General features: G+C 34.7%; 5 protein-coding genes and 2 non-coding genes across 7 annotated transcripts; 5 read left to right on the forward strand and 2 right to left on the reverse strand.

The window, feature by feature from the left end:
- The first annotated feature begins 950 nt into the window (after positions 1 to 950).
- Positions 951 to 3,465, forward strand: rpl10 (ribosomal protein L10). Its single transcript, XM_051096696.1, has 6 exons — positions 951 to 1,104; positions 1,521 to 1,579; positions 2,401 to 2,508; positions 2,601 to 2,739; positions 2,985 to 3,147; positions 3,238 to 3,465. The coding sequence occupies exons 1-6, from the start codon at positions 1,082 to 1,084 to the stop codon at positions 3,391 to 3,393; spliced, it is 648 nt and encodes a 215-aa protein (XP_050952653.1). The 5' UTR covers positions 951 to 1,081; the 3' UTR covers positions 3,394 to 3,465.
- On the forward strand, positions 1,934 to 2,068 carry LOC127155334 (small nucleolar RNA SNORA70). The gene has a single exon (XR_007825581.1). It is a non-coding gene; the product is annotated as a small nucleolar RNA SNORA70 (small nucleolar RNA).
- LOC127155341 (small nucleolar RNA SNORA70) lies at positions 2,772 to 2,906 on the forward strand. Its single transcript, XR_007825587.1, has one exon. It is a non-coding gene; the product is annotated as a small nucleolar RNA SNORA70 (small nucleolar RNA).
- A 944-nt stretch (positions 3,466 to 4,409) lies between the features above and the next one.
- Positions 4,410 to 10,680, reverse strand: dnase1l1 (deoxyribonuclease I-like 1). The gene is made up of 9 exons (XM_051096693.1): positions 10,332 to 10,680; positions 9,333 to 9,477; positions 9,148 to 9,236; positions 6,690 to 6,776; positions 6,271 to 6,383; positions 6,062 to 6,174; positions 5,825 to 5,982; positions 5,607 to 5,703; positions 4,410 to 5,531 (listed from the first exon to the last, which is right to left on the reverse strand). Exons 2-9 carry the CDS (start codon positions 9,474 to 9,476, stop codon positions 5,385 to 5,387), a joined length of 948 nt encoding a protein of 315 aa, XP_050952650.1. The 5' UTR covers position 9,477; positions 10,332 to 10,680; the 3' UTR covers positions 4,410 to 5,384.
- Positions 10,681 to 12,281: 1,601 nt separating this feature from the next.
- On the forward strand, positions 12,282 to 13,646 carry LOC127154846 (protein BTG1). Its single transcript, XM_051096698.1, has 3 exons — positions 12,282 to 12,507; positions 12,587 to 12,765; positions 13,028 to 13,646. Exons 2-3 carry the CDS (start codon positions 12,630 to 12,632, stop codon positions 13,381 to 13,383), a joined length of 492 nt encoding a protein of 163 aa, XP_050952655.1. The 5' UTR covers positions 12,282 to 12,507; positions 12,587 to 12,629; the 3' UTR covers positions 13,384 to 13,646.
- A 2,414-nt stretch (positions 13,647 to 16,060) lies between these two features.
- ognb (osteoglycin, paralog b) lies at positions 16,061 to 20,384 on the forward strand. The gene is made up of 6 exons (XM_051096694.1): positions 16,061 to 16,574; positions 16,867 to 16,951; positions 17,033 to 17,197; positions 19,391 to 19,593; positions 19,671 to 19,763; positions 19,841 to 20,384. The coding sequence occupies exons 1-6, from the start codon at positions 16,407 to 16,409 to the stop codon at positions 20,009 to 20,011; spliced, it is 885 nt and encodes a 294-aa protein (XP_050952651.1). The 5' UTR covers positions 16,061 to 16,406; the 3' UTR covers positions 20,012 to 20,384.
- A 650-nt stretch (positions 20,385 to 21,034) lies between these two features.
- On the reverse strand, positions 21,035 to 22,055 carry LOC127154847 (small integral membrane protein 4). The gene is made up of 2 exons (XM_051096699.1): positions 21,745 to 22,055; positions 21,035 to 21,390 (listed from the first exon to the last, which is right to left on the reverse strand). Exons 1-2 carry the CDS (start codon positions 21,896 to 21,898, stop codon positions 21,299 to 21,301), a joined length of 246 nt encoding a protein of 81 aa, XP_050952656.1. The 5' UTR covers positions 21,899 to 22,055; the 3' UTR covers positions 21,035 to 21,298.
- Positions 22,056 to 22,601: the final 546 nt, after the last annotated feature.

Consider the following 22,601-nt stretch of genomic DNA (forward strand, 5'->3'; position numbering starts at 1 on the left):
CCTATACATCTGAGCCTGATAAAAATGCATTTTTTAAAGAAAGACGTCAGATGGATTTAGCTGGTTCTGCATCTGAACTCTTCATATATATATATGTATACATTTAAAAGCATTTAAATGTATATTTTGATCTCTATATATTTCAGTCCAATGCATTCACATATGTCACATTTGAGTAACAACTTGTTGTCTATAACGTGTGAACATAACACATTTGAATAAACTTCAGCAAGGAGCATAATTTAAAATGCACCAAAAACTGTAATATTGCATTTCATAAAAAATATTATTAAATCATTATAAATCGACTTTTGATCTCTAGAAGGACATCCACATTTGTATTTAGCCTAAATGTAGGCTACTGATATGTCAACATTTACATATTTTGGCCTCTCTCTCTCTCTCTCTCTCTCTCTCTCTCTCTCTCTCTCTCTCTCTCTCTATTTCTTAGAGCGCCGATAAAAACAGTAAATCGACGCCCCTCCAACCGGAAACTAACAATGAAATGAATTGTTTTACCTACTGGATTGTGTTTTTGAACGTCTACACCTACCCCAACCCTAGCCCTTACTATAATACAAAAACAGTATTATTGTTGTACAGTGTGACAAAAATAACGTTAGATTGATGTACACATGCCCAGTAGCTAGAGCTGTATCCCTTCTAGCCTTAACCCTGGTACAACCCTAGTTCCCTCTCATGGACTACAAATACCAGCAGCATGTGGAGCGCAGAACTACACAGTCCACTTTGGAATCAGAGCGCAGAAAATTAATAAATATAATTGTCTGCTACACGCGTTTATTAATATGAATTACTCGACTGAATTACTCGATTATTCGATCTGTTTAATAACAGCATAAATGTAGCACGAAAATGTAACCGGAAGTAGTTTCACTCGGAGCATTATGACGCAGCGGAAATTCAGTGTTCTTCCTTTCCTCCATTAGGTGAGTGCGTGGTAAGAGCGCGCTTCGTCGTTCTCTTCGGTTTTGTCGAAAAAATACTTTATTTACTTACTTACGAATACACATTTTCTTCTTTAAAACAATTGTTATTGTCTACGTTACAGATTGCAACCATGGGCCGCCGTCCAGCCCGTTGGTAAGTTGTGAATTTGGTGTTTTAAAAACCTGCCGTAGTGAAAATGGCAGGGCCCGCTAACCATGTGCGGCACACCGGCCTCATTCAGCAGTGACAGACAGTATACTAACGTACGCTGCGCTCTACTGCAAACGCAGACAAATTTGGCTTCTAATAAAGTGCATTATTTTTAGCCCTTTGTTGTTTAGTTATTTAAAGCCCTTTGTTGTTAAATGTTAAAGTCTGAAATTAGCGCCCAGTTAGACACTGGACGTAGTCTGACGTTTAGCAATTTGTAATAATTGTAGTTGCTGGGCAATTTAAGTATTTTAAAAAGTAACATCTTATATTGAGGGTCAAGCATTGTGTGCCTCACGTTTTTTACGTACATTGACTAGTTGTTTTCAGTTTTGCTAACTGTCAGTCGTCTTTTGCAGCTACAGATACTGTAAGAACAAGCCTTACCCGAAGTCCCGTTTCTGTCGAGGTGTTCCTGGTAAGTTATGGAAAATGTTCAATACTTTTGTTATGGAAGTGTAGACATAAATATCCAATGGTTATGGACATATCCCAACCTGGAAATATCCTAATTTTCAAAATGCCATATACAGGGCTTTAAAAAGTCATTAAATCATTGAAATTGAGAATTTCTAAAGTATACTTTATTAGAACTTGTTGAATCAGTTTTTTACTTTTTATGGAAAGTTAAACTCACAAGACAGTGATCATTTAATGAGATTCATCAATTGATTTTGTCCAATAGGGAATTTGAAATATTTTTAAGTGCTTGTAGTGTAATCACAAACTAGAAAATTCGTTGGTCAAAATGTGTGGGCACCTTGAGTCTTATTTGCAGCTTATTAAGCCGACTAGACAGGTTGTATGTACTTGTGTAGTGTGCCAAGGCTGCAGACAGTAAGTCTTTGGTTTGTGTATGAGCCTAGCTGTACAGTGCTGGGCTGTTAAAGGGACCTTTGAGACATAACATTGCCTATTTAAGTAGAGTTTCAATTTGACCACTTTTGAGTGAGTTTATCATCTTTCCAGGCTTTAAAAAGTCATTAAATAATTGAAGTTATTAGAACTTCTAAAGTATACTAGAGCTTGTTGAATCAGCTTATTGCTTTTTATGTAAAGTTAACCTCACAACATATAGCGATCATTTAAAGTGATTCATAAATTAATTTTGATGTCCAATAGGGAATCAAAATATGTTGGTACATTGACTGCATGGATCATAATGGTTAAAATTATCCATTAGTGAGTCAAATAATTCAAGAATTGTTCTGATTGAGCACATCCTTCTCCCAAACTCAGATCCCAAGATCAGGATCTTCGACTTGGGCAGGAAGAAGGCCAAGGTGGATGAGTTCCCCCTGTGTGCTCACATGGTATCTGATGAATATGAGCAGCTGTCCAGTGAAGGTGAGTTGTCTTCATACAGTACTGTTCTTAATTGTGTAATGCATGAAATGTATATATTTGTTTTCCCTTCTAATCTGTCAATTGTTTTCTAGCTCTTGAGGCCGCCCGTATTTGCGCCAACAAGTACATGGTGAAGACCTGCGGTAAAGATGGTTTCCACATCCGCGTGCGCCTGCACCCCTTCCACGTTATCCGTATCAACAAAATGTTATCCTGTGCCGGAGCTGATAGGTGAGCGTGTGTGTGTGGTCTGTAACTCTTACCTGCAGCTTATTAAGCCGACTAGACAGGTTGTATGTACTTGTGTGGTGTGCAAAGGCTGCAGACAGTAAATCTTTGGTTTGTGTATGAGCCTAGCTGTGCAGTGTTGGGCTGTTAAAGGGACCTTTGAGACATAACATTGCTAATTTTTCTTCAAATAGAATTTCCATTTGATCCCTTTTGCGTGAGTTCATCTTTATCTCCTTTATCTTCAGGCTCCAGACTGGTATGCGTGGTGCTTTCGGTAAGCCTCAGGGCACAGTGGCCCGTGTGCACATCGGACAGGTGATCATGTCCGTGCGCACAAAGGCCCAGAACAAGGAGCATGTGATCGAGGCTCTGAGGAGAGCCAAGTTCAAGTTCCCTGGCCGTCAGAAGGTACGTAACACTACGTTGAAACTAAAGGTGATAATTGTGTGAAGATGTGTTGACTGTTGGCTATTATTTATTTATTTATTTTTTTCTTAGATCCACATCTCCAAGAAGTATGGATTCACAAAGTTCAACGCCACCGACTTTGATAGCATGCTGGCAGAGAAGCGTCTGATTCCTGACGGCTGTGGGGTGAAATACATCCCCAGCCATGGACCCCTGAGCCGCTGGAAGGCCCTGCACGCCAACTAAGCACTCACACTTATTCATCTGTGTGAGCCAAGGCTCTAATGACCACAAATAAAGTCCATTCTTTGATTTACAGTCTTGGTGTTTTTTTTATAATCGCATTTTATAAATCTTTGCAACGTTGTAAATTATGACTCAAACGCTTGGGAGCGTTGTTAAAAGACAGTCACATTAACATTATCATTAAAGGAAGAATGAGAAGGTTTTTTTGGGGGGGGGCAGTCTAAAGAAATCCAGTTTATCACATTGAATTTAAGCTCTTTCATATTCAAGTTTTTTTTGTTTGTTTTGTTTTTAGTTCCTCCTGATGGCTTTGGTTGGGCTTTTTGTCATTTTGCCTTCAGTGCAAAGCTCGACTTCATTCTTATCAGACCATACATTCTGCTGGATCCTTTCCTGTTTTGCACACGGCTTTGAGCATGACTTTGCTAAATTGAGCAGTGGTGTACATTCTTGAAGTAAATGTTCCATATTAAAATATAATGGTAATTCTGAATATATTTTTTGGTAATGAAAATCTAAATATATAGAATGCAATTCTACAGAATTGGTCAAAAGTCAGAGCTGGGGGGAACGCCCATACCCCCCCCCCCATTATAGTTTGTATGCAAACTATAATATTCAAGGTACACATTTCTAGTAATTATATAGTTAATTCTCATATTGTGTTTTCAGAAAGTTTTGGAATATTTGTCTATTCAAATTTGTCACTGCTGAAACACAGTAATATATAATTTAATAAGAAGGGCTATACTGACCTATTAAGATTCTTTAAATAATATATATATATATATATGTATATATTCTAATATAATATATGTAGATTTTTTTCTTTTTTTATTATTTTCAGAGGTAAATCAATAATTTCAGTTTTAACAATATTTTAAGTGTAATTTCTGAGATTTGTTCTATTTTAAATCCAAACTTTATTTGTAAAAGGCACAAAGTTGATCATAATACTTTCAAACAAAGAATTCAACTGAATATACATTGAACCAAACACTATCATAACATCTACCTGATAATTTAATATACTTTATTTTTATATATTATTACTGCACATTTTCGGTAGTGACAGTGACATCACATTACAGCATTGTAACTCACCTACAAAAACACTACTAAAACATAAAAAGAATTTAAATAACTGTACTAAACTTTTGATTATTTCCCCCAAATAAAGGATTTTGTGTTCCCTTTTGTCACTACCGAAACGATGACAAGTTTCGGTCGTGATGGGTGTAGTTAAAAATCAGTCTCAGCCAATAGACTAAAACATACACTGTTTCAGAAGTGACATGAAAATACACAACACATTTTTTGTACAAAGTAAATATAAAATAAATATTTTTTGAACTTCACTTTAAAAAAAAAAATCAAAAATCAAAAAGATATTTTCAAAAACAACAATGGAATAAAATGTACAAGTTGAAATTTAGGGGTTAGCATTTGGGACAGCCACCTCCCAATTGAAAGTACCAAATAAATGATGATTTTTATATATTTTAAGATTACTAATATTTTAAATATTTTTGTGGGTTTCAAAAGATAATGGAAAGATCTTAGCAAACATCTAAGATTTGAATACTTAAATGCTTTTTAAATGTTTTTTTGTTTTTTTTGGCACAGTGGTTTGCACCAATTCTGTAGAATGGTCCATATATAAAACATTTCATGAATGTTTCCACAGTAAAAAGGATGAGAATTTATTACAATGATAAAATATATAGTTCTCCAAAAAGCTCCAAAAGGTATCAACATAATCACAAAAGTCAAAATCATACAGTAATTAATTATCAAAAAGAAATTCTCAATAATTATCAATTTTTAAAAGCTATTAAACATAATATTCAGTCACATCCACTATTCAGCACATTCTGTAGATGTGGTTGTGGATCTGTATGAGCTCGAGTACGTAGCAGCTGTGTAACAGCGAAGTAAAGTCTTCACTTCATCTAGTTGAGATGAATAATCCACTTCTAGTTCATTTGTGTTCATACGATCACCTGCAGTAGCAGTAAGATGTTCAGGACAAACGCTGTAGGCAGAACACACAAAGCTTTGCTGCTTCCTGCGAAGGACCTTGACTTCTGAGTTTTGAAGACCACCTCGATGGGATAATGATCACTCACTTCTAAAGCCTATAACAGACAACCTAAAGTTAAATAACATGAAAATGTGCAAAATAAAAACATTGAATACCTATTTTGTCTTACCTCAGTCTCTGTAAGACGGAATTCCTTAGGAAAATTGAATGGCTGTGCTGAAAGCGGTTCGATTGTTCGAAGAAATTGCTCTCCATGTACAACAATTCTGTAGATTAACCATAAAAATGACAGTTAAACATAGAGCAAGCATATGAGTTTGGCCTTACGTAATATGTATATTTATGTATATATGCAAATCATAAGGTTTTAGTACTTTAATAGCGTACCTGTCATATGCACAGTCAGTCGACTGTTTCACCGTGGTGTCAACGTTATCCTGAATCAGCCAGATGAAAGACGGGTCAGAGAAGAGCCTGATGTTCTTACGGTTCTTTTTTGCCACATAACCACAAGCTGCATTGAAGTCCCCAAGGAACATCACATTCTGGCAAGACCACAAAGAAGCTGTTTACAATTTAATCTCAAGATATATTCTATATAACATAAGAAATCTGTCATCACACCTCAATTTTCCACCGTTCTTTAATGTCCACAAACACATCATAGAGTTCGTCGATCTCTTTGGTGGCGTTTGAAGGAGTGGTGTGCTGCGGGATCAAGACAAACTCCTTGGCCACTTTTAACAGGAACATTATGAGATCAAATCATTAAGCTTATAATGACTTATTTTGGAATGAATTCAGCACATAAGGTTTCCTTGCTTTATTTGTACCTGTTTTAGGGGCTTGAAAGCGTACCACAAAGGGTTCTCTGGAAAAAGCATCTACATCCCCTTTCTGTGTATCTGGATACTGATACTGGTTTATCAGCTTTGCTGTGCTTTTCCTGTGTGAGGGAAAAAAACATATCTTCTATTATCTTTTTGAAAACCAATTATGGTGATCAAGAATATTTTAAAGACTCATTTTAAATGCAACGAATGAACTTAGTCATCACAACATTATAATATACGCTATACATATCCATTTTGTGATTTAAAGAACTTTACATGAGTGCTAAATGACAGAAAATTAAATCTAAATACTGATGAATTAAAATGTCTCTAATATCAGACAATAATACAGTCCCAATATCTTGTGCATCCCTAGTCTTTACATATTGTCCTAATGTACAGAAGTGCTGAACACATACCTGTAAACAAAAACGTATTGCTCCTGATAGATCTGTGTTCTCCCAAGACGTTGACTTGCCACATAGTCATAATCATTATCATTAAGCCTGAAACCAAAATATAACATAACAGCATTTACAGCACTGCACATTTGTTTATCACTTAAAGGGATAGTTTAGCAACCATAGTTTAACCATGGTATTTGTAGAAAAACTATGGTTATACAAATGGTCATCAATGCGCCACAAAACATGGTTACTACACTTTTACTATAATAAAACCATGGTTCATTTTCGTAAGGGTTAATATGGTTTTCTTGTATTTAACCCTCAGGTATTGCTTACTTATAATGTGACCATACAGTTTAGCTATTTTAAATAAATGTTCTATATTTTAGTTCAGTAATATTCATTTAATATTTTAAGGAGATCATTTAGTACTAAATACTATTTGTCCAATAATTATGGTCCATTAATGGCTTAATATATGTTACTTATATTAAAATTAGTGTAGTAGTTAAGGTCAAATAGACGGTTATAAATTCCAATGCAAAGAGGCAAATTAGTCATTTTGTGGTTGGAAAAAAAATAATTTTAATTTGTAATGCCATGGTTTACCCACTAGGCACCTGTATGGCTCTTTACTAAATATACATGTATCTAGAATATTGTATCTATTACCTGCTTGCTTATTTTTAAATGTGAAATTTAAAAAGTTAATAACTTACATCCTTTTTTTAATGATACTTGTATAAGTACACTAATAGTTAATTTTGTATAAGTACAATGAATGCAAGCAAATACTGAATTTAAACCAAGTTTAAAATGGTGCTAAAAAGGCATTCATCTGCATTTTTATCCCCTTATATGTACAGTATATACATATAAATAAATATGGAATCGAGAACCCCCCCCCTTTTTTTTTTAATATATGTGATGCAGGTTTATATGTGCTTTTATTATTATTTACATGCATGAAGGTTACGCACGTTCATGTCAAAGCGGCTCCGTTCACAGTAAATAAAAGCTCAAACCCTCACTCTTTAGTTACGTGTTTTGATGACCACATATTAATTAAATTACAGTGGCTATAGCATTTCTGTCGTACGGAAATGGCCAAATATTAAAGATTAGTTGGACATTTGAATTAAATAATGCCTGGTCAATATTAAACAAGGATTAGATTGTGCTGTAAAATGTGAAAACAATCGTCAGGCTGTTGGCGCCCTCTGCAGGCATTTGTTGTGCTGCATAATGTACATTAGCTCTGTTGTTGATAATAATTATGTATTTTAACAGTTTTGTTAAATAAATCCATATGATTTACCATATGATATACTTGCTTTTGATACTTTATTTGAATTAATTATTATTGCCGCATTGCTATTAGATATGTATTTTAAGTCATTTAAAGGCTATTGTTTATTTACATGTATTTTTATTACCACAAAACCTTAATTATAATTATAGGGTCTTATGAAATCCGTTTAATATCCAAATTCATTTTTTTCTGTTTACATTTTTCTATACTCTGTTTTAAATTTTATGAATCAAAAAGCCTGTGTAAACTGTGTAAAGCCTGAGTTTTACAGTTTTATTTATTTATTTATTTATTTATTTATTTTTTACCAAATTCTGTTTTCCATTTCTTTTCTGGATTCTATTTTAATAGTTTCATTAAATTGTAATGATCAAAAGCATCTCCAAGTAATTGATTTTATTTAAAAAATACTGTTTATTAAATTTTTTCTGCTAAATAAATTTTGGTAAATAACATTTCTGGTCATTTTTTCCTTTGTAGTTGCACTCACAGCTGTAATATACTGACATTTAGAACATGCTGACTTTCTCAGACTTTGTTACTATTTTTATTTTATTTCATTTCATTTTTATTAGGTTTGTTTACATTTTTACTCTTTTAGTTTTACATTTCATCAATGGCTTGTTTACATTTATACTTTTTTATTATTTTATTTTACTACTGAATGGAAATGTTGCAAGTTCAATAAAATGTTCTTGAGTAAAATTGTTGATTTTTTTTGTGGGCATTCAGACCCTGCATAGACAGCAATGCAACTAACATGTTCAAGACCCAGAAAGGTAGTAAGGACACTGTGAAAATTGTCCATGTGACATCAGTGGTTCAACCTCAGTTTTATGAAGCTATGAGAATACTTTTTGTATGCAAAGAAAACAAAAAAAAGAACTTCCTTCAACAATTTCTTCTTTTCCGTGTCAGTCTTCGACTATACCTATCTGGGCCTTGAACGTGGTAGTTGTGTTGCTGTCTGTTTCATCAAAAATATCTTATTTATCAAAAATTTCTGTACCGAAGATAAACAAATGTCTTACAGGTTTGGAACGACGTGAGGGTGAGTAATTAATGACAGAATGTTCATTTTGAGGTGAACTATCCCTTCTGGTCTGACTGGTTACAGTGATTTAAGAATTGGTTGTTTAATATTTGCATATTGTCTACCTATTGACTGCAGCAAGCAGGCGTGGGATGGCTTTGTTTTTCTGATCTCTGACCTCCTGGAGCAAACATATGTCACAGCGAGATACAATCTGCAAAACAGAACATCACAGAATTACCACATGTTGAGACATGTTTTTAAATATTACAAAAATAAATAAAAAGCATGGCACTGTTAATCATCTTACCTTTGATACAGAATTCATGATTTTGGCATCAGCTGATTTTGAATCACCAAAACTCTTAACATTAAAAGCACAAATTCTGAAGCCATAGCAGCTCAACAGGCCAGAGAGAATAGAGAGAGTGAGGAGAAACAGTCTGACGGACATCCTGCATGTGAACAGTCAGAAAAAAACACTTCTGTAGTTTAAACTTTACAATTCAATGGGAAAGAACAGCTTCAAATGTTATATTAATGAGAATGTGTGATTTGCATGCTGGCAGACACTCAGAAGTCGTAAAATCATCTAAAAAATGACCAGAATTAAATCATATAACAGTCAAATAAACTAATTTGACTGTATCCAGTTATTGCAAAAATATGATCCTGAAACTGATAAGTAACACTAAAACATGTGATTGTGGTTTGTGGCATGAAATGTTCTCGTTTTTAGAACTTCTAGAAGACCTTTAGAGGATTTTGTTTTGTCAGTCATTAACTAATTTCCCCATTCTTATCCTCAAAAAGGTAACTTATCTGAACTGTAACAAGTAAAAACAAAACACACACTCAAGAGCAATTCATCAGAACACATTTTGAAGACCTAAAATCCTTTCAATTTACCATTGAATAATGGTAATAAACTTAATCATGTTCTGATCAAAGCTTTTACTACTTTTCATGTGAGACCTGTGATCAGAAAGTGACAGATAACACCTAATGACAGATTCTGTCAAGGATCAGGATGTGTTTGCTATAAGTCTAGTGACCTATTGTTAAGTTAATAGCCTGTGCTGTTGTTGGCAGTAATCCAGTCAGCAGATAACATGTTGAAACATGGTCTTTAACACAGCCTGCAACAGGTTAGTTTCCACACATTTTTCTTAAGAACTTCTCTATATAAAAATTGTTTGCCTAGTAGCAACAACATATGGAACTCAAAACTGAGAAAGCACAAAAGGCACACAAGCTGTGGCAGAACTGCATATAAAGATTAATACACTGAAAGGGGGAACCTTCTTACCTCTTTTGAAATGTGAGAATTTCACTTCAACAACGCTGTTCTCTCTTTGTTTCCCTTCCGCAGTGAAGAGTTTCCCCTGGTGTTATACTCAGAAAGCTGGAGGACACACCTTCTGCTTTGCTATTTGTGGATAAGAGGAGGAGCGTGTCTTTCAAATGTTTGGAGTGCGGGGCTTTCCACACCCTGCACTAGAATTACAATACATACAGTACGTATGTATTCCGTAAAATTAACGGAATTATGTAGTATAATCCCTTTAGTCTTCCCTCATCTTTCAGGTTTTTCTAGTTTAGGGCGCTTCTTTAACTCAGCCCCATATGACAACATCATACAGTGGCTTAAGGATGGTTGCATAACTGTCTGCGGCTACTTAGACAACAAAAATGGTTTTAAATCAGTACGTTTAAAGGTCAATACTATTGAGTAATCGAGAAGACTAACGAGAAGACTAATATTGTTTTTCCCTATGAAATATGTAGTTCCCCATCAGGACCTTACCAATTGTGAAAGACAGCTATATCCACAGTATTTATTGATGCTTAATATTCAGTTAACTCCTTAATAAAAAGGTACGAGTCCGTGTAAAGACAATTTGAACTGTTTTTTAGAAATGTATTGCTACATAAAAAAGACGCTACATATAGACTGTGAACTATCATATGTAGTACTGAATTGTGGAGTTATACAGTTTATACAGTTTTTTCCACAATTTTTGTGTTCAAGATTTTTTTGGGCGGGGCTGAAATGATGTCTCGATGACGCACAGAGCATGGCCCCTCCCCAAACACTATAATAACAGAGGTTCGGCCGCTCAGTCGCGAGTGTTACTGTTAGTTATTACAGCCGATAGTTTGCTAACTAGCTATGCCTTCGTCACGTAGGTTGTGATAATTTACAAAACAGCTGAATGTCTTTATTTAAATGTATTTGTATTTAACAGTTCAGAGAGGCGGCAGGTTTCCCGCGAGTGGGCGTGGTTTCAGCGCCGACAGCGGACACGCCCCCAGCGTTTGAGAGCAGAAAACACTAATGTTTTTAAGATTTTGGTAACATATTTTATTTATTTGGCAGTTCATTTAAATTTGGCTGGGTGCTAACTCATTTTTCTGTGGTGTGACAAACTCTATGTTAATACATAGACGAACAATACATATTTAATATTGCTTTACACAAAGCAATAACGAAATTAACAAATCCATTAGCTGAAATCATATGATTGTCACTAGATCCACACTCAGAATCTGCACGCTCAGAATCACTCTGAAAACCACAGATTTCCACAGAAATGAGTGCTTGTTCTTCACAGTATCACACCTACAACCTTTGCGAGTTTGTTGAAAAATATTTTGTCATCAGACCATGCACCAGTAACCATGAATATTTACTTTGGGGGGCTTGATGGTACACATCCATTATGGCGGCTGAATACTCGTATGCTATTAGACCAAAGCTTTGTGGAGTTTGTCTCTAATAAAATAGATTTTTTCATATCTACAAATAGCAGTCCAGAGATATCTGCATCTCTCTTTTTTTTTGGGAGGCTTTGGAGGCATTCCTTAGGGGGGAAATCATTTCATATATTAGTCACAAGACAAAGTTAAAAATATTTTGTCTAATTTGACTATGCGCTCAATAATTACTAAATGCCCTACCCTGGTGAAAAAAAACAGCATATGCTGGTAGGTATGTTTTGATGCTGGTTTATGCTGTTCTTAGCTGGTCATGATGCTGGTCAAAGACCAGGGCAGTTCCATGTAATATGTTTTAAATAAATTCTACAGATTTCCACTCAAAATCATCCTAAAAACTCAAAACAGTGCTGATCTAGGGGAAAAAAAAATCTTTAAAATCTCTTCATTTTACCATAAATAAGCGTAGTTTTAGAAAGAAAAAAAAATCTGTATCACACATTAAAATTATTAGGCCTACTACTAAAATTAAAACCTCTGCTTGTCTGCACACGTGACTGCTGATTCGTCAGGCGATGGCGCTAGAGAAGCGCGCTGCTTCTCCTCTATGACGTACTTGTTTTAGAACTTCTGTTTCATTCTCTGTTCTTCAAAGAGTTCATGCAGCTAATTTTCCAGTTGCAGTGAGTGTAATATTTGTTGTAGCCAGTTGGTTTGTTATTAAAATAAGGGAGTTTTTAGCTGTGTCTTTGAGAAACAAATTACAGGTAGGTTATACACCATCTTTAGAATAAATTACTGTCTTCACTTGTGGAATTTCATGTAATTTTCCTTCATTTGGTTCAGCGTTATCAGGGTCTTTTCAGCACATGTCTTTTTGATTAACAACATGGCTGCTGGAAACATGATGAAAACTGAGGTGTCAGTCGCTGCTTCTTTCATCAGTGGTTTACTGAGTAGCAACTACTCTCTGACTGAAGAACAGCTACAGATCTTCACTCACACACTCACTGATGCTCTGCTAGGTGAGATGAGATGATGCTCTGGGCTGGCCTGCTCTTCTTTTCTAACTGAGTAGCAATTCATATCATTAAAATGACACCTAATGTTTTGTTTCATATTAGTTTCTCCTAGAAAAGCTGATTTTCTTGACATCATCTTTTGTATTATTATTATTAGTAGTATTAAAGATACTATTTTTATCAGTGACATTCTTCTTTCATTTTTGTATGATAAAAATGCTTTAAAATTTAGTATGCAAGCTACTCTATGCGTTTTTCTCTTCAGAGCACTATCAGCACCATTGGTTTCCTCATGCTCCCTGCAGAGGCTCTGGCTACAGATGTCTACGGATCAACCATAAAATGGACCCGCTTATAGGAAAAGCAGCAGCTGCCGTTGGATTTACACAAGAGCAGCTTTTCTCATCACTTCCAGTAGAGCTGACACTGTGGGTGGACCCTTATGAGGTGTCCTATCGGATCGGTGAGGATGGGTCCACTTGTGTTCTCTACAAGTCCTCACAGCCACGACCTAAAAGTGCCACCTCAGCAGATACATCGGCCCACAGGAAGGAGAAACTAAAAACCAGACGGTCGAATCGATCAAAACGGTTCGACGCAATGGGAAGGACTCTGTCATGAGAGATTTTGAAACCCTCACTCTGTGCAAATTTTGCACTTGTTTAAAACATTAAAGCAGAAACTGAATGCATCTTACATATGTCCACAAGGACAAAAAAGCATCATGATTTCACATCGGATTATGATGTGTAATATTTCATCTGAAACTATTGATGCTTACTGATGAAAATATGTATAAACATTTGGACATTTTCCCCCCAGCTATGACAAATGTAAAAATTTGTTTAATAGTGGTGTGGCAAAATTTGCCACCAAAACCAAACACTGCGAAACTCTTTTTGTTTGTTTGTTTGAGTAACAGTTACATATATATTATGTTTAACCACTTTAGCATTTAAAAAAACGTTTTATTTAATACAAAAAAATAATAAATGAAAAAAATTTTAAACAAAAAAATTTTAAATAATTTTTGTAGCTCCATTTCAGAGAGCTACAAAAATTAGCAATATTTTACAAATTACCTTAGAATCAAATTAAATGTGTTAAATACTGAATATTAATAAAAAAGCACAATTTACGTAAAAATAAATTTAGGAATATTCTTTTATTAGGCCCCCAAGGGCCCCAGGTGTAAAGTGGCAAAATTGATCACATTTTTAAGTAATAATTACATATATATTATTTTTAACCACTTTAGCAAATGATGTAACAATTTGTTTATTTAATAAAAAATAGTGAAGGGGAAAAAAATTTAAACAAAAAAGTCCAATAAAAAAGTATCAAAATATATGTGACCATTTCAGAGATTCTCATAGCTATAAAAATATGCAATATTTTACAAATAACCTTAGGATCAAATGAAATATGTTAAATACTGAATATTAATGAAAAAAAGCACAGTTTGTGTAAAAATAAATGGAGGAATATTTTTTATTTGTAGGCCCCCAAGGGCCACAATTGTGATGTGGCAAAAATTTGTCACCAAATCTTAATACTTCTAATTTTTTTTTTTTTTTTTTACATATATATTCTATTTAACCACTTTAATAAATGATGTAACAATTTGTTTAATAAAAAAAATATCGTAACTACAAAAATTAGCAATCTTTTACAAATTACCTTAGAATCAAATGAAATATGTTAAATACTGAATATTAATGAAAAAGCACAATTTGCTTAAAAATAAATGGAGGAATATTTTTTTATTATATTTAACCACTTTAGCAAATGATATAACAATTTATTTAATAAAAAACAGTAAATGAAAAAAATCTATATATTTGATATAATATATATACATATATATATTCTATTTAACCACTTTAATAAATTATATAACAATTTGTTTCATAAAAAAATGGGAATTTTTTTTTTTTACAAAAATGTCTAATACAAAAGTATCAAAATATATGTGACCATTTCAGAGATTCTCATATCTACAAAAATGAGCAGCATTTTACAAATTACCTCAGAATCAAATAACAAAAGAACTATTATTAGAAATTTTGTCAAATATTAATATTATGAAAAACTTAAAAAAAGAGAAAAATTTGTACACTTGAAGTACAAAAAATAATAGAAATAATTTAGAAATAAATTACAAAAGCACTCAATAAAATTACTTAATTTACTGAAATTAAAATGATAACTATATACAGAATTCAAAAATAGTATATTAATAATACTAAAATCACACTGCTGCATAATAACAATCAGGTGATCAGCAAATTATACTTAAACAATACGCAATATAATGTGGTGGTTTTGTTGCTATTTAGTGAAGAAAACTTCAGTTATCTGCACTGTTGGACCTTGTGCAGATGTTACTCAACTAATATATTCTGCCTGAAACAAGCCAAAATGCTAAAGCCCCTCATTGACTCTCGCATCTGTTGAGATGTTCACACTCTCTCCATTATGCATCAGTTGGTGCAGCTGCAGGCAAACAGTGCAGAATAATATCCGGACTTTCACACAGTGACGCTTTGCCTACAGTAATAATTTTGCCCATCTTTTTCTTTATCTGCATGTTAAACTGTCTAGTCTGTCTGGCTCTTTCTGTCTCTTTCCCTTTTATTTCATCCTGCGTCCCATAAGGTTAAGTAACGGCACCCAGGGGGAGTTCGAGGAAGTGCCCTTTAAAAGTCTTGGCATGCGTTTGTTTGAACACCTGCTAATTCTGTTCCCAGGTTATCAAATGCCTCAGATAAAATAAGATGTAATAACAAGTAGTGGTCTACTAGTGCCCAATAACCTGCAGATCTCTGTTAAAACCATCAGGTCTTTATCGCTTCTTAGAAGCGATAGACGTTGTTGCAGCTTGTCAGCTGAATCATGTTTGAAATCTATTTCACAGCACATTCTCGTGCATTTCCGGTTTACAGATCATATTATTTCTTGCCCAAATGTGAAAAATTCACTCTGGCCTAATGAAAAACAGGGGGACAGACGTTTTTCTCCCTGTTCTCGCAATCCATCCCCTGATACCAAACAAACCCAGCTGCATTTCGAACAATAAAGCTATTGAACATCGCATATCGATGGATGAAACACATAGAGTTTTAAAAGCTTGCCATATTCAAACATGCTGTCCAAGATTCCTGAACTAATAATAATTTCCTGTCTCTCCATGGCCAGCACAGTTCATTCCCCCCTATATTTTCCCTCACTTTTTCCGAATCACAGTGTTCCCTGAAAATGTCTCATTATATCACAAAAGGGAGGAACACACGTCTTATTATTGTTGTAAGATTATGCTTATTCAGAAGAAGACAGCAAAATATATCAATTTCAAAGGTTTATCCACGTCACTCCACAATTTCAAAACATGCTTTTGGACAAAACACATGCATGTAGTGAATCACAGTCATTTATTTTGGCGGGAATGGGGCAAGTGAGCCATTAAATAACCTTAGGACAGCACAGAGTGGGTTAAGGCCAGTTTCACGAATTGTTTTTTAATGGTTCGCAGGCAGTGACTGGAGAGAAACTCTTTAAAGGTCTCATTCTACTCGGAGGCTGTGACACACTTCGCTGCTCCTCTCTCCTCGTCACACACCACAGCAACTGTTTCTCCTCACAACATGACGGATCTGAGGATTTTACTCTTTTTCGTGACCGTGCCGTGGATATTTTGTGACGCGGCAAGAACCAGCAAAGTGGTGCCTAAACAAAAAGGGTCACTGAAAGTAATAGGTGATGAAGAAATAATCCCAGAAAGTACAATTGTCATGGAAGCCAAGAAACCGAAGGTATGACAATTTAATGCTGATAATGCTAATTTGTATACATTGTGATATTAGAATATAGCTAAGGACTTTAATGTTTTTGATGGTTGAAACGAATATGTGTATTTGTATAATCAGAATGCCAGATATCATAAATCTGTTCTAAGAAAGGTATGCAATGGAAAACCTGTTAAATCCATAATTGGATTACATCCAATTGAAAATATCAGCATCGGCAACTTATCTGGGCTTGTGAACTGGTTGAACTTGTTGGTTTTAAGAGAAATAACAGTTTTCTTTTCATCTACTCTACTAGAAAAAAGTCATTCTTACCACAGACTATGAAAGCCCAGCTGAAACCGATGATGAAGGTCCGGGAGTAGACCATAAAGATGACAAGGGTAATTGTTTATGACTTCAATTTTGCATTCATTTGATTACAAATCGCATTTAAGCCTCTATATTGTTATTTTATTTTTCAGAACTTCCCACATGCCTGATGTGTGTGTGTCTAACTGGATCGGTGTACTGTGAGGAGGTTTCTCCTGACATGACAACAGTTCCACCACTGCCAAAAGAAACGGCTTACCTCTATGCGCGCTTCAACAAAATCACTAAAATTACCAACAAAGATTTTGGCAATATTGGTGAGGGAAAAGCTTTTTAGGTGTGGCAACCAAAAACACAATGTGTTGAAACCAGGTCAATGCAATCAAACAACTGAGTGAATTTTCCTTTTTTATGGCTCAAAAACAGAACTGAGAAAGTGTGCTTAGGTCCCTTAGAGTCACTGGAATAGAAAGGGAGATGAACCTAGAAGGTTCATTGTGCATTTAAAGGGATAGTTCATCCAAAAATGACAATTCTGTCATCATTTACTTACCCTCATGTCATTTCGAAGTTCCGGGTCCAAACCCCAACTAATGGTACGTTTAAGTTGTGTCGTATTTACGAGCACAAAGTCTTTTTACGAGCACAAAGTCGTTATTACGAATTTTCTTTAAGCCCAGAGTTTCCGAGTTGGGGGCATGTCAGTGAAAAAATGTGTCGGATGCATTGGACGCAGCCAAAAACAATAGATATGCAGCATCTGTATTTGTTGAAGTGAATAAAATGATTTTTTTTTGTAATGTACAATGAGACTATATAAGTTACATATACAAAATATTATTGTATTGTATAATTACCATAGAATATATAATGACGCAGTTTATATCACCCTCATAAACTGATTTAAAAAAAAGCAAAAACACAATGATGCACACTCTTTATTCGTAATTTCGTAATGCAGTTTAAAAAAACGTTAGGTTAGGATTATGTAGAAAAGGTAAATTGCCATCTTGTTCCGAACAAAGTGACTTACCCACCTGACGTCGTAATGACGACTTGTCAACTCGTAAGTACGAGCGTCCCAAGAGGACTTGAACATAGCATGATTTCACTTTCACAGCCGTTTACAAGCACTGTTTATTTATATTAAACATTTAAGCTAAACATTTTTAATTTTACGGTGTACACTACAGTCTCCGTGCTCACAGCGTCCCAAAAACAAATAATTTGTAGATTTATATATATATATATATATTTATATTTATATTTTCATTGTCTGGGAATTCTGTATGGATGTTTGGACCCGGAAGTCACGGAAGAGGTGACGCTTGATGTCAGACTTGACAACCCTGATAGCACACATATGTCACATGCAAGATGTCTGTTAAAGATCACTTGATCTGGAAAACATCTGCTGTGTACAAACATCTGACAGACATCTGTAAGATGTCAGTTTTACATACATTCTAAATCATAAATATCTTAAAGACATCTAATAGACGCCTGTTTGACATCTGATAGGAAACGTCCTATAGACGTATTGCAGATGAACAAACACTCTAAAAAATACATCTTCCAGATGTAAATGCAGATGTCAGATAGACATCTCTGTGATGTATGTGTGCTATCAGGGAAGCGAATAGGACCAGCAACTAGTCGACATCAGAGAATTAAAGTTGTCTACAATGTAAAAAACAATTTGTTGAGTCAACTTAAAATAATTTGTAACCTGGCTGCCTTAAAATTTTAAGTTCAGTCAACTCAAAAAAAGTTTATTCAACTTGAAATGTTAAATTATACTAAGTGACAACTTAGTATAATTTATATTTGAGTTGAATCAACTTCATATTTTAAGGCAGCTGGGTTACTTAACCATCTGTTAAGTTTAGCAAACACACGTATCTAAGTTGTTACTTAGTACAACATAACACTTCAAGTTGACTAAACTTATTTTAGTTGACTGAACTTAAAATTTTAGGGCAGCAGGGTAACAAATTATTTTAAGCTGACTCAACAAATTGTGTTTTTTATTTTTTACAGTGTAGTTGACTAATCGACCAGTCTGTGGAAGCCCTAATTTGGACCCTATTGATTTTCATTGTACACTCTTAAAAATAAAAGTTTTTTACTGGCATCTATGGTTCCATGAAGAATCTTTAACATTCATGGAATCTTTCTAATACATAAAAAGGTTCTTGATATTGGAACAATGTTCATCAAATTTGAAAAATGTTCTTTAAACCCAAAAAGTGGTTCTTTTTAAGAACTGTTGGTTCTTCTATGGCATTGATGTGAAAACCACCTTTCGGAACATTTATTTTTATGAGTGCATGGACAAAAAAACACTGAGGTATATTTTAATGTTCCATAGTAGAAATTAAGTCAAACAGGTTTGGAACGACATGAGAATGACTAAATGATGGCAGAAAGTTATTAAAAAAACATATTCAGTTGCAGCCCAGTGAGAATGTCCAAATGTGTAAATACATGCATATTGTGTTGTTTTACAGCCACACTGAGAAGAATTGACCTGAGTGGCAATCTGATCATTGAAATTGAAGATGGAGCCTTTTCAAAACTTGACCAACTTGAGGAACTAACGCTAGCTGACAACAAGCTGGTCAAACTGCCAATGCTGCCAACTAAACTTGTGTCTCTCAATGTCAACCACAATCTGCTTAAAACAAAGGGAATAAAAGCAAACATTTTCAAGGTAAAATTCATAAAAGAAAGAATCTGAAATAATATGATGTTATGGTACTCATGAGTGCCTTCCATCTTTTGCATTAGAAACTCACCAAGCTGGCATACCTGTACCTTGGAGACAACGCGCTGGAGGCCATCCCGCAGCTGCCGGAAAGCCTGCGTGTGGTTCATCTGCATGTATGCTCAATGCTATATTGTAATGTCAATATATTTATATACAGTATATGTATCAACTCTTTTGAAATCATTTTCAGAACAACAACATAACGTCACTGACGGACGACACGTTCTGCAAAGGAAATAACACGCACTACATCAGGTACAACATGCAGGAGGTTCGGCTGGACGGAAACCCAATAACGTTGGCCCAACATCCCAACAGCTTCATCTGTCTGAGAGCCCTACCGATCGGACACTACAAGTGATCCACTGAGAAGAAGAAAATGTTCCTTAAGCCGCCGTCCAACTGGCAACTGCCGTTAAGACGTTGGAAAGCACATTCACAGAGATTTAACAGCTTAACAAAGAATTTTGACTTTGAGTGCATCAAGCTTTTAGACATTTAAGATCATTTAGATCATTTGTTAGAAGCATATACAGACAATAACAACTTTTTCTTGACTTTTTTGACAATGTAATCATTTTGTTATATTTCGTTCATGTTTTTGCAAGTAATAATTGCAAAAAAGACTGCAGTAAATCAAGAGGCAGAGAATGTCTATAAAAACATGGGAAAACGATATTCAGTGGGACTGTTACTGATATCCAATGCTGGTAAATAAATTCATTTAGGACTGACGTATTTGACGTATTTATCTTCATGAACGTGTATAAAGGGCATAAAGTATCACTACAATTAAAAAAATGAGTAAAGAATAAATATAATCTCATAATTATGTCTTAGTGTATATTGATGAAGTTTATTGACTTAGGAACAAAATCAACACATGAAAGTTTCTCATTATCCACCTTATTCATCAACGCATAAGTAAGCTTATGGGTGAGACTTCCGGTTCATTAGCCACTATATGGAAATGATGCGAATAACAACATAAAGTAAACGGTAAAACTGTTTTCATTACAAATCAGTGTGTTCATAAGTAAGATAATACTTCAAAATTATATGGTAAGGTGTTTTGCACAGCTAAAAATAGATGGATGTGGATGAGACCAGAAGCCAGACTCATTAAATTTACAAATGGCGCACCTGCTCTTACAGGAAAAATAAAGTGGATTCTAAGTCCATATTACAAGATTTTTCCCCCAATTGTAATTACATTAACACATGAGAAAGTTTTTTTTTTTAATAAATGAAACTTCCTCAATATAATAAGATGCTAAATCACCTTATTTTCATTATTGAGAACGACGTTAATCTTGTCATACAGAATCATATATATATTTTTTACTTTGTATAAGCTTTCAAAGTGCATTTTTTTAGAACCACAGAACAGACAGATCATTTTTATTGCAGAAATAATCTTTATCTTTTAGACAATACAAAAAGTGACACCTTCCTTACAGTCTTCTGCACCTCATTTGTCCTCATAATCATGCAGTCCATGTCACAGCTGCCCTACAGTTGATGTATAATAATATGTATTATTTTTAAATGATATTAAAAGTCTGTTAGTGTGCAAAAGTCTCAAAACGGTTCTGGTTTCAGTCTCTTCATCATAACGACCATTTATTTCCAGTGTATTACGATGAGCTCATTTGGCTTCAGACTCTGTAAGCACAATCAAGCCCTCCTCAATCTTGTGCTGGTATTCCCTCTCCGATTGTTTTCTTCTGTAGACATCATCTGAGAAGCCAGAAAATAATGTTATTACTTGTCCATAACCATATCCAACACATAATTAAAAGCGAATTCTTATAGACCTTCATAAATGTATTCAAGTACAATGCGTTTATCTTAATTAAAAAATGATTAAGCAACATTACCTAAGCATAAAGTGAATTAAGCAGTACGACTACGTTATTAAGATTAATGACACACTGAAAGTATTATGTTTTTAAAGATTTTAGTAAATACATCATTATTCACGACAGCGCGGTGGAAAAAAGCACAGCTCTGCGCAAGTAGGACGCAGAGTGATGCACAGAAATGCTTTAAAGAGAGCGTGTGTATGCACAAGATTTGACTTTGGATACTTACAAAACGTTTCTTGTCCTATTCTCACGTTAATCATGATCCACTCCATGACGCCCCCGATACAGAAAAACACAGGCAGAAATCTGTACGTCCCAAAACGTCTTTTTCCAGGTACAAGACTTAGTATATATTTTAGGTTCTGACTTTTTCTAAACATTTTTTTCTTTCAAAACACAGTCTACGGTAAGACACTTCTAAAGCATAGCACAATAATATGCGCTTATGAAGAATCCGTTTTAATTGCTAGAATACAATATACAAACAGTTGTCCTTCAACACTGATCTTGCACTGTCTTACGCATGCTACCGCTGAATTGACAGCAGAGGAAAACATGGCGGCGTAAGCGTCATGGGTGGTGTGTTCCAATCAGGGTTGCCAGGTTTTCACAACAAAACCCGCGCAGTTGATACTCAAGAAAATACGCGTTCCTTTGCGGGATTTCCCTGTTAAAATTCGCATTCCTATTGGTAAATATAATGTTATCCACCTTATTTAAATTTAATGTGTCTGGCTTCCGGACTTAATCATTTCCAGATGTTTTTAGCTGTACAAAACTGCTCGTTTTCCTTGATATTGCAAATGGGTGTGTCTTATTATAGTTTAACGTATTATCTTAATTATGAACACCATGGTTTGTAGTGCAAACAGTTTTACCATTTACTGCTCTTCATTATTATTCTCGTTATTTCCATACAGTGGCTTATGGACCAGAAGTCTAACACATTACCAGAAAATACTCCCGCATTGAAAAATAAGGTGGATTGGGATCGCTTAAACCTGCAGACATGAAAAACAACCTGTGGCAACAGTGTTAAAGTAGCCCAATTCTGTGGGAAAACCACAGATTTGGCAACACTGG

The sequence above is a fragment of the Labeo rohita genome, chromosome 23, assembly GCF_022985175.1.
Source record: "Labeo rohita strain BAU-BD-2019 chromosome 23, IGBB_LRoh.1.0, whole genome shotgun sequence".
Classification (NCBI taxonomy): Eukaryota; Metazoa; Chordata; class Actinopteri; order Cypriniformes; family Cyprinidae; genus Labeo; species Labeo rohita.

Bases quoted from the DNA above. Each gene is read 5' to 3' on its own strand.
- LOC127154847 (XM_051096699.1), bottom strand. From the start codon at position 21,898: ATGTTTAGAAAAAGTCAGAACCTAAAATATATACTAAGTCTTGTACCT. The intron at 21,391-21,744 runs GTAAGTATCCAA...CTGGCTTCTCAG, and splicing joins AATAGGACAAGAAACGTTTT to ATGATGTCTACAGAAGAAAA.
- rpl10 (XM_051096696.1), top strand. From the start codon at position 1,082: ATGGGCCGCCGTCCAGCCCGTTG. The intron at 1,105-1,520 runs GTAAGTTGTGAA...CGTCTTTTGCAG, and splicing joins GGCCGCCGTCCAGCCCGTTG to CTACAGATACTGTAAGAACA. The intron at 2,509-2,600 runs GTGAGTTGTCTT...ATTGTTTTCTAG, and splicing joins TGAGCAGCTGTCCAGTGAAG to CTCTTGAGGCCGCCCGTATT.
- ognb (XM_051096694.1), top strand. From the start codon at position 16,407: ATGACGGATCTGAGGATTTTACTCTTTTTCGTGACCGTGCCGTGGATA. The intron at 16,952-17,032 runs GTAATTGTTTAT...TTTATTTTTCAG, and splicing joins AGACCATAAAGATGACAAGG to AACTTCCCACATGCCTGATG. The intron at 19,594-19,670 runs GTAAAATTCATA...CTTTTGCATTAG, and splicing joins TAAAAGCAAACATTTTCAAG to AAACTCACCAAGCTGGCATA.
- dnase1l1 (XM_051096693.1), bottom strand. From the start codon at position 9,476: ATGTCCGTCAGACTGTTTCTCCTCACTCTCTCTATTCTCTCTGGCCTG. The intron at 6,175-6,270 runs GTACAAATAAAG...TCCTGTTAAAAG, and splicing joins CTTTCAAGCCCCTAAAACAG to TGGCCAAGGAGTTTGTCTTG. The intron at 5,532-5,606 runs GTAAGACAAAAT...TGTCTGTTATAG, and splicing joins TCCGTCTTACAGAGACTGAG to GCTTTAGAAGTGAGTGATCA.
- LOC127154846 (XM_051096698.1), top strand. From the start codon at position 12,630: ATGGCTGCTGGAAACATGATGAAAACTGAGGTGTCAGTCGCTGCTTCT. The intron at 12,766-13,027 runs GTGAGATGAGAT...TTTTCTCTTCAG, and splicing joins ACTCACTGATGCTCTGCTAG to AGCACTATCAGCACCATTGG.